General features: G+C 37.1%; 1 protein-coding gene across 1 annotated transcript in view; it reads left to right on the top strand.

Annotated features, from left to right (window-relative positions):
- The first annotated feature begins 5720 nt into the window (after positions 1 to 5720).
- The window catches only part of LOC148872675 (squamosa promoter-binding-like protein 17), a 33092-nt gene continuing 26463 nt past the window's right edge, over positions 5721 to 12349 (top strand). The window contains exon 1 of the mRNA XM_088972361.1: positions 5721 to 6389. Coding sequence (XP_088828487.1) covers positions 5995 to 6389 — 395 coding nt within the window. The 5' untranslated portion in view covers positions 5721 to 5994. The remainder of the gene's footprint in view (positions 6390 to 12349) is intronic.

The raw sequence follows: 12349 nt of genomic DNA, 5'->3' as shown, positions 1-12349 counted from the left end.
GCAGTTGTCTGTTTATTACAAAATTTTGGTTGGTGAAGAAAAGGTCTTAGGAAGTTCTGAGAACGGTTTATGCATCAACTTGGTAAAAAGTAAAAACAATGTTTTCCCAATACTTTGATTGAGGCCAATACACAGTAAACCGCTAGTTTTCAGAGAAATATTGGTTTTCATTGAACCAACCATTCAAGTGATAAACCAATTGATTGATTTTAAACAATAAATTGTGTTTGGGTGTGTCAGTGGGTCAGGTTAAGTGGTAAACCCACACTGACCCATCTCAAGTGAGGTTGAAATGGGTCCTTGTTAAACCTGATCTGTTGAAATACTTGTATATATAAACTTGATTGAGCATAGGTGTGCTATATATGGGATGGGTCAGGTCAAGTTAAATAAACCCTTTTTCATTTAGTCGGATTGGGCTGAGAATCAAAGCAGCTCTTTTTTATTTCTTTGAATCGGAATCAGAATAGTCTATTCCTCTCACCTGTTTGATTCAGACTGAAATTGAAATTGAAATCCAATTGACTGGAATATATTTTTATTTTAAATGAAAGGAGGGAATAAGTATTCCCTCAAATGAGGAAATATTATTCCACCACAAATAGAATGAAATTCCAATTCCACCCAATCAAATAATTAAAATTGAAATGAACCAGATTCCAGACTTCATTTCTGCAAATCAAACCGAATCCAAAACCAGTCCCATTATTAATGGGGTTTATTGAGTCCGACTTGACAAGACTCAATTATACTCGACAAAAACCTGTAAAACTGGTACAAGTCGGTTCTGGCCTGACCGGTTCAGGTGGACCATTTATACTTTCTTCCTTCAATTTCTGAGCTCATTATATTGCTTATAACTGCATAATAAATGCTGGTTCAATGAATCTCAGCTCCATGCAATCAATGGCCAGTTTATTCAAACATTGGTTTAAAATGCTCTGATTCCATGCCAATTCTTGTTGTGTCGGCACTCTTGTAGGTGTGAAACGTGATCCAACCAATTTGGTGGGCCTTTTGCCCAACCCAATTTGGGGGTGGGCCCTGATCCGCACTTGCTCTAAGATATTACCATCAACCACTACCAGACAACACACTATAAATTCTAAATCTCTGATGCGAAAAAAGAGAGATTTTTTAGAAGCGAACATCTAAAGCTGATGGGGGCCACCAGCTGATTATTGACCTTTTGACACATGTTTGAATAGTCTCTGTTACTCCACGCACGCTGCTTCTGCCTCCCAAAAGGAATGCAAGCAAGCAACCATACTCGTTTTTTTTTCCTGCAAATTTGCTCTCAAGTTAATGTTTACCTCTCACTCTCACTCTCACACAAATGTGGGGTTTGGGAATGGATAGATGGAGATAATCTTAGTGTGTTTACTTCCATTATTCAATAAATGTTTTATACTTGTGTGACTGTAAAACTAAGGAATACATTTAATGAGAGTATTTATGATATATAGTCATTATTAGGCATCACATCAGCAAAAAGCTTTCTGAAATGGGAGAGACACAAAAAAGCTTCCATACACACAAATGCAATTAATGAGTCATTTGTTGATGTCTATGTGACACCATCAATAAAGGTTTACTCAATAAATATAAATGTAACCAAACATATACCTTTTCTAATGTAGTTGTAGATATAGAAAAACTGTTTCTAAGATTTGAATCTTCGTCACCTAAATCGTAATGGAACAATCCAACCATTTGCACCAACACCCATATTAGAGTTCAAATAAGCTAATAATACACACTGTCAATAATGTCCCCGCCATTGCAACCGTACATAGGAACATCTCCCCATGAATGACAAAAAAGAAGTTCCTACTGTGTGGTTGCAGTGGTTTATTGGGATAGGGTTGATAGCATATCCCTACCCCCCCCCCCCCCCTAAAAATTGATTAATTCTTACATAAAAAGAAAAAAAAAAGGTAGTTTGATCTTTTTCCAATGGACTTTGGGCTCTGTTTTTAGGTATGAGAGTGTAAATGGGTTGAAGGGTGATTGTTTATATTGAATAAACCTTTTAGCTTTTGAGAAAATGACTCTTAAGAGGCTCAAATTCACTTGGTCCGATTTCTATAAGAACCCTTTATAAGTTTTTAAAATGTCTTTGAGAAGGTCCATTTCACTATTAATGCATTAAGAGGTGTTTCATGAAATTTTGGTTCCAAAACTGTCCCTATAAACATTTCTGATGGCAAAAATGCCCATGACTTTCTTTTTGTCCAAGACCCTATCTTTTTCTCTAAATTTCTTTGTTTTCTTTTGCTTGTTGGAGACCACAATGGCAGCTTGTAATTAGTAGGCATTTCTTTTTTTTTCATTCTTTTTTTTTTTTTTTTTGCTTTTGTCTTCTACTATTTCAATGTCTGGAAGAGTTCTAACATCTCTCTTTATTGTTTTTTCTTGATTTTTTATAATGTGCAATACCAAGGCTGGTTTTTTTTATATCTTGCAATACCAGTTACAATAGTTATATTTATCAAACAGATAAATTCAAGAGGGGTAAATTTGTGGAACAATTTACTTGCAAATACTTACAAGATTCAGATATTCAAATAGTTACACTGCATTCAGAGATAAAGAAAAGCAAACAATGCAAATTTTGACTACTTGGGGCTTAGAGCCACCTTAAGATCTTTCTTTTATTTTTGCTTTTCAAAGATCACAGTTCAGTTTTACCAAATGCTGGCCACCTGAGTGTACATTTTGATTTACTTATGCTTTAAATTTAACTTTGTCTTGTTTGTTTGTGAGCAATGAAACAAGAATAAAATAAAGTAGTCCCTACTAGAAGAAAGGCAGAAAGAAGGTGGTGAAAATTGTTTTGGTCTTTTTTTTTTTTTATGCAATTCTGCATTAGGTAAGAGTGCAAATCGCAGTTGCTGAAAAAAGATGCAAAACTGAATTTGATACAAATTATGTATCTAAGCTTTAGGGATCTAACTTCCCTTAGATTGGTCTTTTTTTTTCCTGAAAGCAGATTAATGACCATCTTTTGGTTAGTATCTTCTTAATTGCTTTAAATTTCCACCCCTTATAAATGTAGATTGTCCCTTCATGAATTTCTGACAAGTCGTTTTCTGGTGGAAAAAGAGGGGGGTATTTCATGTACGAATTAAAGAAGGAAAATGACTTGTAATTCAAGGCTTTAATTCCCTTCTCCATGTTCTTGAACAGAACTTTTGAACCTTAGGAAGAAGGTTCTTATTTCTTAAATACTACACATCTCTCCACAGATGATCTAATTAGATGAGGCATCTTTCTTGCAACCATTCTGTAACTAAAACAAAACCAGTGCTGCTACCTTTTGGAACCATTTGCAGGTGCAATTCCTCCTTTACATAAAAGCTTGGTGCCCTAACTCCTCCTATGTCTCTTTCTCCCTTTAAAGTAGACAGCACAATACAAAAACAAGAAGCTGCAACCCATCTCTCTCTCTCTCTCCCCCTCAAAACTCTAGAGTTAAACCTAATTGCAACTAAACCAAACTACCAGTGTGCAGGTGCAATTCCTCCTTTGCATTTTGCCATGAAAAACCTTGGTACCCTAACTCTTCCAATGTCTCTCTCTCTCTTCAAATTAGACAACATAATACAAAACAAAAAGCTGCAACCCATTTCTCTCTCTCTCTCTCTAAGATTGGAGTTAAACCTAATTACAACCAAACCAAACTACCAATGTGCCGGAAATGGCAATAGGGTCCATAAGGAGTAAGTAGATAGGATGAGGAAAATAAATATTTCTTCCACAATAAATAGAAACTAAACCTAACAGCAACCAAATTAGGCTAACAAACTGCACTCTAAGCTCAGTTCTGCTGATAAAATTGAACCACTGAGTAGTAATACTTCTAGGTTTTCTTTTCCTTGCATACAAGAGCAACAAAAGTACAAAACCAACCACCCGCATGCATGCATCTTTCCAAACAGAGAAGGAAAGAAAATGGGTATTATTCAGGGTCCTGTCGATTCTATCAAGATGTGTTTGCTAGATTCCATAGCAGTACCTCACTTACCTAGAATCCAGAGGAAACCCTTTAATACCGAGAAAAACAATACAGAAAAATCCAGACGAAACCATTAAAAAACATACAAAAGCCAATATTTCTCCGGGTTCTAAAAATATTGTTTGTCCATACCAATCCAAAAGCCTTCTAATCTGAAGATCCTCAACCTCTAATACCCAAAAGAAAAACGACCCTCAAAATTTAGTATATTTAGCTACTTCTTTCCTCCCAACCATTAAGAAGCTCGATAATATTAAAATATGATGCAGAAAAGATATGATACGAAAAGAGTTTTGATCAATGAATTTTGATAAATAACAACCTGATTGGCTACCACATTTATGATTCCAATTGATTAAGAAGTTTTTCAGATATCAGATCTTTTCCATATCATAATCAAACCTAATGAATAAATATTAAATAGAAGAGTTTTACAGTTTAAAGAGGTATATATATAACAGAAAAAAACTTTAAAATCTACATGAAGCAACCTTTTTCCTATACAAAGTATGTGTTAGATTAAAAGGTTAAATTACACTCGATAACCCTTAAATTTTTGGAAAAGTTCATTGATAGTAGCCTAGTAGGGCTGCAAACACAATTGCTCCATCCCATCCAATTTCATCATAAGCTTTTTGTTTTTGCATGTAATTTTATAAATTAAAATTTATTATAATTTAATATAGATTTATTGATATTTTAGTACGAATAATATGCTCATATATATTCAGATGTGTAGAATTTGAATCTATGTTTTCCATCTTAATCAGATATCAGACCAAATTCAGATTTCTCATATTTTTATTATTGGATAGAATTCAGATATACCTCTATCTGAGATCCGTTTGTAGCCCTAACAACTTTGGACTGTTATCTCATGGTGGAAAGTGGAAAATGACATTAATGTCCTAAAGTTCAATTGGTTAATGAATTGATATAACATTGAAGATCAAAAATACTAAATCTTTGCATTTTCACTTTAAAGAAGAAAAACCAATGAGAAACCAATAATGATCCCTTGTATTAAATAAATTATACATGTTAGTTAACTATATATTAATGTATTAAATAAGTTATATACTAAATGCATAATATTTTCAACAGATTTATTATAATTAGGTCTATCAGATCCCACGGACTTGAGAATTGATTGTAGATCCAAAATTACAGATGACCTTAATATTTCTCGTCGATTTGAGACCAGTTTTACTTTTTTTTAGTGATGAACCACTAAAAATTTTCACTCTTTGAATTTATTCATACGAACGCTGTATTAAGTGTTTGATATATATATTTTTTTCAAGCTGATCCTCAAACTGATTGATATATAGAAATAGGGATAGTCGGAGGACTTTTGTCAAACACAAGAGGTGTGATATATCTTTAAAACAGTATATCATAAAAAGCAATTTTAATTACTGGAAAACCGAAAAACCCAAATACACTATTACATTCAAGTATTCAACAACAGTTGATTAGGTACTCACGACTTCCTTTCTACTTTTTTTCTTTTACTAAAAAAGAAAGTTTGAGCCCTCACCTCACAAGAATACTACTTTTTTTTTCTTTTTTGATGATTGATGACTCCCAGTTAAAACTTTAGCGAGAGAAAAGGAGATTAAAAAGCTCTCTCCATCATATTGACGCAAAGGCCAATGTACTTTCTCTCTCTTTTATCACACACACAATCACATACACGCACACACATACTCTCTTTAATCTCTCTCTTCACTCTCCTCTCTCCATTGGACGGTCTTCTGAGAGTACTATAACCCGAGCTGGCATGGCCCAAATGGCAGGTGTCGGCTTTATACAACACTACCAGCTATTACAGCAAAAAGACCGGAAAGCTGTAACCAGTAAAACCCTCCTCCCTATTTTCTCCATCAGACCTTTAACCCTTCTCCCTCCTCGAAAACCCACCTTCCAGTCTTGTGCCCCACAAAACAGCCATGAATGGAAACTAGAGGCCACACATGGAGATGGGTTCGAACTCTTTGGCCGTTTCAGCGGCCTCTGGTTCGTCTGATTCACTCAATGGCTTGAAATTTGGCAAGAAAATCTACTTTGAAGATGTGGGTATTGGAAGCGCAGCTAAATCAGGAGGTGGGTCGTCGTCGGTTTCAGTTTCGGTTTCGGTTTCCGAGGGATCGACATCGACATCTATGGCGCCGGCGCCGGCGCCGACGAAGAAAGGAAGGGGAGTTGTGCAGGGTGGGCAGCCTCCCAGGTGTCAGGTTGAGGGGTGTAAGGTGGATCTGAGTGGGGCCAAAGCTTACTATTCCAGGCACAAGGTTTGTGGGATGCACTCCAAGTCTCCCAAGGTGATTGTTGCTGGTCTGGAGCAAAGGTTCTGCCAGCAGTGTAGCAGGTCAGTCGGCTTTTGCTTTAACTTATTTTCTCTTGTACATATAAACATTTTTAAATTTGGTTTCTACAGATCATTTGTAAGTTTTCTTCGATTGGAGCGTTTGGATTCGTTGGGCCTCTTTTTAGATGTTTCATTGTTATTACTGTTAATGTCTAGGGCTCTAGGCTGTGTAGTCTTTATGTTTACTCTTAGTCAGACTTTGCTTTTTCTATTTCCTAGGTGAACCTTTGGAATGATTTGGCCGGTGTTAGAGTGAAGAGATGTTGGTCATTTTGTATCGGTTGGGATTTATTGGATTTGGTTTTGTTAAATAGATTGATTATGTTGGGTTGTGAGTGCACTTTTCTTGTTATTATGGTTCTGTTGTTTATCTGTTAATATTTTTTCGAGGTTGTCTCAAGTTTGTTTGTGATTGTGAATTTGGTTTGAAGTCGTATTTAAATGTTTTCTTTTTCTTTTACTGTAACCGTGGGGGCTTTGGATTTTCATGTCACTGAACAAACTTCTCTTATTGGGCTTCTTTTCTGTTATTCACTTCCCAACTAAAAGTAAGAAGTTTTTTTGCACAGAAGTTATTTCTGCCTTATGTTTCATCTTGCATACAATTGTTGCCGATATCAATCTTTCCTCTCTCTCTCTCTCTCTCTCTCTCTCTCTCACTCTGGAAAGGAAAGAGAGGTTAGCAGAAAAATATCAATTTATGTTGCGAAGGTATCTTCATTATTCTTTGAAAGAGGACAACACTCTGAATGTTGATTGTGGGCAATTGAGGCAAGGCTAATTAAAATCAAATTCCATGCTACTTGTATCAACTCCTAATACTCTTAACTTTCGAGTGTGGAGGTTCTTTCTGAAGCAAGTCCCATATTTTTAATTAAGGTGTAATTTCTCTGCTATCTAACTAAACACAATGTGCAAGGTGGGCATGATTTGATTAAGTTGTTGCTAAACATGGGAGCAATGAGTTGATAACCTGTTTTCTGGTTTAGGGTTGATTAGGTCTCTAAATCCGAATCTATTTTCATCTCTTAAAAAAAATTTGAATTTATATGACTCCTTGTTGAGCTGTTAGTAAATTGGGAATATGAGTCTGAGATTGGTCCTTTGTGAAAAGAAAAGGCCAAGGTCAGGTCCATATCCAGTCCGCCTATCCCAAGACCCCAGATAGCTGGGACCAACATTGGGTAATGCCCTTTTTTGGTGTGTCATTTATAAGAGGTGGGAAGACTTATTAGTAGATGTTTGTTTTTTGCATGAAATGAATATAAGAGTTAGAGATGTGGTATAAGAAATGAAAAGAGTTTAGTTTTAGGATTTGATTTTAATTAAGAAAATGGGGATTAAGAGCAGCAGTATAGAATACACATAGCAATGGGACCCACATGTGCTTGGCTGGTTTCAATGGGCAGCATTCTCACTCGAGATAAGTTGAAAAAAAAAAGAGGCTTTTCAGTTCCCAAACAGATGTGTTTTATGTATGGTTGAGGAGGAGAATATTCTACACTTGCTGTTCCAATGCAGCTTTGTGAGAGGATTTTGGTTTGCTTCTTCAAACTTTTCAACATGGCTTGGTGGTCACCCAATGGTTATGCTGAGATCTTTGGAAGCTGGTCAAGAGTACTTGGGAATACTGAAGCAAAAATCATTTGGATCTTCATCCCCTTTGCAGCGTGTTGGGGAGGTTTGGATTTGGAAGGAAAAAATAAAATAATTTTTGAGGGGAAACTGAAAAGCAATGAAGAATTAGGGGCGTTAATCAGTTCACAGATAATTGGATGGGTTCTAATACTTCCAGAATTTGAAGGCTTCAGTAAAGAAGACTTTGGAGCAGAATTTTGGAGTACCTTGAATGTTTGGGTTTTTGTATTTTGAATTAGTGATCTGATTACTGATCTGTTTGTTTCATTTTTGGTGTTTCCAGTTTTTGTTTTGTGAGTGGTGACACCTTGTCACCTAGAAGTTGTACCTTGCTATATTTTTCAATAAATTTTCTTCTTTATTTATCTTCAAAAAGGGACCCACATGTCTGCATGACCATTGGAAAGGCCTATTTTTCTGAATCTGAGCAGTGGGGTTGTCTACCTGGATGAGAGAGAAAGCTGCCCAAGCAGATTTAAGACTGCTTTTTGATCCCTCTACTTTTGTTTAGCAACAGAAAAGGGGTAAAATCATGTGGAGGTGTGCAAGAGCTGCATTGATATGGACAATTTGGGAGAAAGGAATGTTAGAACTTTTTTGGAGAAGGAAAGGAACCTTCAAGAGATAAAGGACTGCGTCTTGGTTAGGGTGATTCATTGACTGAAGTCTTTAGACTTGTTTCACCAGTTCTCCTTTAATGACATTTGGAGGAATTGGGCAGCAGTGGCAAGTTGTTCCTTTAATGACATTCGGTTTGGTGTTTTTAAAAAACCGAAGATACAGGTTCAGTTTCGGTTAACCAATATAAAAAATGACGGTTAACCGAACTGACCGGTATACATATATTTCTATATGTATATATATATATATATATATATATATATATAACAGAGGAGGTAGTAGGGTAGGGATGGACATTGGGCAAGAGGTAAGGCATATCTGAAAATCATAGGAGGTAGTAGGGCAATGATATTCATACCAGAGGAAGCATGTCACTGGTCAAAAGGTTTTGTTGATGGAACAGTAAGCACTATTAGGGAAGAAGGTTGGAAAAACTCATTAGTCTATTGTGGGAAGAGTTATGAAACAGTACAGAGAAGGAATGGGAGAGGGTGGTTTATCATGGTAACAGAACACTTTGGCACTAACAAAAAAGAAATGATTTGCATACCGGAAAGACAAAGGGGACAAGGTTGGGTTTCCTTCGCCAATAATCTTTAGGCGTTTCTCCTGGAAATCGAGAGGAAGGCTGCAGTAGAAATTGATAACAATCTGCGCGAAAGTGTTCCAACAAACCGTTGTACTCCGAAGACTAGCAAGAAGCAAAGCTCATTTTGTCAAGAAATCATGGTAGCAAGTTCAACTGGACATCGAAAGTTAGCACTTGAAGAAGGGAGAGGCAAATGGGAACATAGAATGGTATTAATAGCAGATAGGGCTGTAAGGGATTGGAAGAAAGTCTTAGAGGTAGTTGCGGAAAGACTAGTGATTTAAAGGTGCGAGGCATGCTTAGGTGCATAAGCGAGGCACATTTTAGGGTAGGCGCAACCCATTTAAAAGACGCACACCTGGTGTGCCTTGCGCCTTAGCTCAGGCGTGCGCCTTTTGAAAATTTGCCACTTTTTCCTTTTTTTGAGTCTGGTGGCTGTGCCGGGGGCGGAAAAGTCTTAGAGACAGTTGCGGAAGGACCAGTGATTTAAAGGTGCGAGGTGCGCCTAGGCGCATAGGTGAGGCACATTTTAGGGTAGGTGCAACCCATTCAAAAGGCACACGCCTGGTGTGCCATGCGCCTTTTGAAAATTTGCCGCTTTTTCCTTTTTCTGAGTTTGGTCCGCCCTTGGACCCTTGTGCCACGCCCCTCGAGGCCAGCCCAAACAAGTCCATGTTAGGGTCTTCGAGAATCCCCTATTTGGTAATGTTGTCCATTCATTCATCCTAATATAATATCTTCTTAAAAGCAATTAAAACTATAAAATCATTATTTTTGTGTGAAAACTCAGAATTTAAGACCCTAACATGGATTTGTTTGGGCTTGCCTCGAGGGGCATGGCACAAAGGTGGCTCGTAGAATTAGGAATGTAATATGTCACATTAGCTACTTGATGCAATTGAGAAAAAAAGAGATTGTGGGTTTTGTATGCTTGAAAATGTTTTATATGTTTGATTTCATTTTTAAATTCTCATTTGAATATGCTTTACACATTATATTTATGTATTTTAATTTTAGATATAGGTTTCTAAAACATTTATTTTAAAACTTTAAGTTTATATTTTTATTAATATTATGTTTTTATAATTTTTTTTGATTTTTTTTGAATATTTTGCATTTTTTTTTGAAAATTTTGTATTTTTTTGATTTTTTTTTGAATCATGCGCCTTGCCTAAAAAAGGCGTGTGCCTTGCCTTGCGCCTTTTTGTGCCTTGCACTTTTAAAACATTGGGAAAGACTGGCTTAGAAGGCGATGCTGTCTTATTGCCATTTGTTGAGAAGAAAGCCATTGTTGATACTGGTGACGAGAAAGTGAGCTTCAATATAGTCCAAATAGACGGAGGACTGATACAAATTCAAAACAAGGTTCCAATTTGCAATGAAGTAGAGCCAAAAGACGACATCCTCCTGATCAAACTATTAGGGCTTCCCTTTAATCTCTGGAATGAACCAACCTTAAGGAAAATCATCAGAGCCCTAGGTGGTGTTCTACTGGAGCTAAACCTGAGAAGCTTGCGTGTTGTGGAGATCAAAGTAGCAGGGATTAAGCCAAAGAACTTGCCTCGTTCATTTGACATATTCTCAGATGGCGCCTGGTACAGAGTTTGGTTAGCATTGGAAGTTGAGGCGTCTCTTTGGGGAAGACAAATAGAGGTAGGAGGCGATGGTGAGGTCACAGGATGGAGCACACGTGGCCCCCAGGGAATGGTGAAGAAACCTGTAGCACGTGATAGAGTAAAAGAAGAGAATGAACAGTTGTAGGAGGTTACCAATTCTCAAAGCTTACCATTAAAAGCTATTAATTCAAAATTCTTTGAATTAAAGACAAGGTCTTTAGGTGGCCCTTCCTGTGCTAATGGCTCGGTGGGTCTCAACAGATAGCTCTATTTGAACCGATTGGGAGAGTGCGTGAGCCAACACATGGACCACATGCCACAAATAATGGACCACGTGACAACTTAAGGTATCACGTGGAGCAGGAGAGGGTAAGAGAGTTAGTAGACGAGAACTTTCATCTATCTTCTTCCAAGAAAGGTTCGGTCGAACTGAATGAATCAAAGAAATCGCGAACAGAAAGAGAAGATTGACTATTGAGCTGGATCCATCGATCGGACATTGATGGGCAGTTTTTCAATGTAGTTGATCGCCCAAACCCGTGCTACATTAGAGACAAAATAGAAGAAAGAGAAGAGGAAGACCAAGGGTGGTAAGTTGTAGCTCTGAGAGTGATTTAGAGGGGAGTTCAGAAGAGATTGCAAGTATTGATAGTTCAAAAGAGGAAGGACTTCTCGAAGGTCAAAAAAGAGACCTTAAACTCGAAGCATCTTTTTCCTGGAGGTATGGTGAAGGTACAAAAGGAAAACTTGGAGGTTCTGGTGAACAATAACAGGGTTGTCCAAAGTCCAAAAATGAACAAGCCTTTACCAAGTTTTAGCGCCATGCAAGCAGCTGATAAGGAGATAACTCAAAGCTAACCTAGAAGTGAATAATAACAGGGTAGTCCAAAGTCCAAAAATGGACAAGCCTTTACCAAGTTTTAGTGCCATGCAAGCAACTAAGAAGGAGATAACTCAAGCTAACCTAGAACTGAACAATGGGTACATCATAGAGAGGTGAACAATTGGGTAAGGGAAAAGGTCTTTGTGTAGACCATTTGACGAGAAATAGTTCCCTCCAAACCGAGGAGACAGAAAGCTCCAACTGTTCTTTACAGGGATCGAAAACCAACCATCCTCATTTGCCCCTTTCTCACAACCCTCAATTGAAATCAGGTTACTCTGTCAATTCCGTTTTTGCTACTGATGAGTGTTTTGTGTCCGTTGTTCCGGATTCCCTTCCCAACCAATAGTCATAGGCCCACGAACAGGAAGCCATAGTGAGAATACAAGGGGAGAAAGAGGAAAGAAAGAGGAAAGAATACTTTGTTTTAATGTTTTACTATTGAAGTTTAAAAGATCAAAGGGTTTTGAGAAGAGAAAAAGAAAGAAAGAAAAGAAAGAGGAGAAAGAGGAAAGAAAGAATAGAATAATAAAATTATTTTTCTACTCTCTCACTCTCTAATTAAATAAAACAGAAATTCCATCCTTGTTTTTTTTTTTTTTTTTTTTTTTCT

Source organism: Nelumbo lutea, chromosome 2 (assembly GCF_056320005.1).
Source record: "Nelumbo lutea isolate HS-2025 chromosome 2, American lotus-T2T, whole genome shotgun sequence".
Classification (NCBI taxonomy): Eukaryota; Viridiplantae; Streptophyta; class Magnoliopsida; order Proteales; family Nelumbonaceae; genus Nelumbo; species Nelumbo lutea.
Note: the sequence above shows the minus strand (reverse complement) of the source record. Positions and strands in the feature narration are given on the sequence as shown.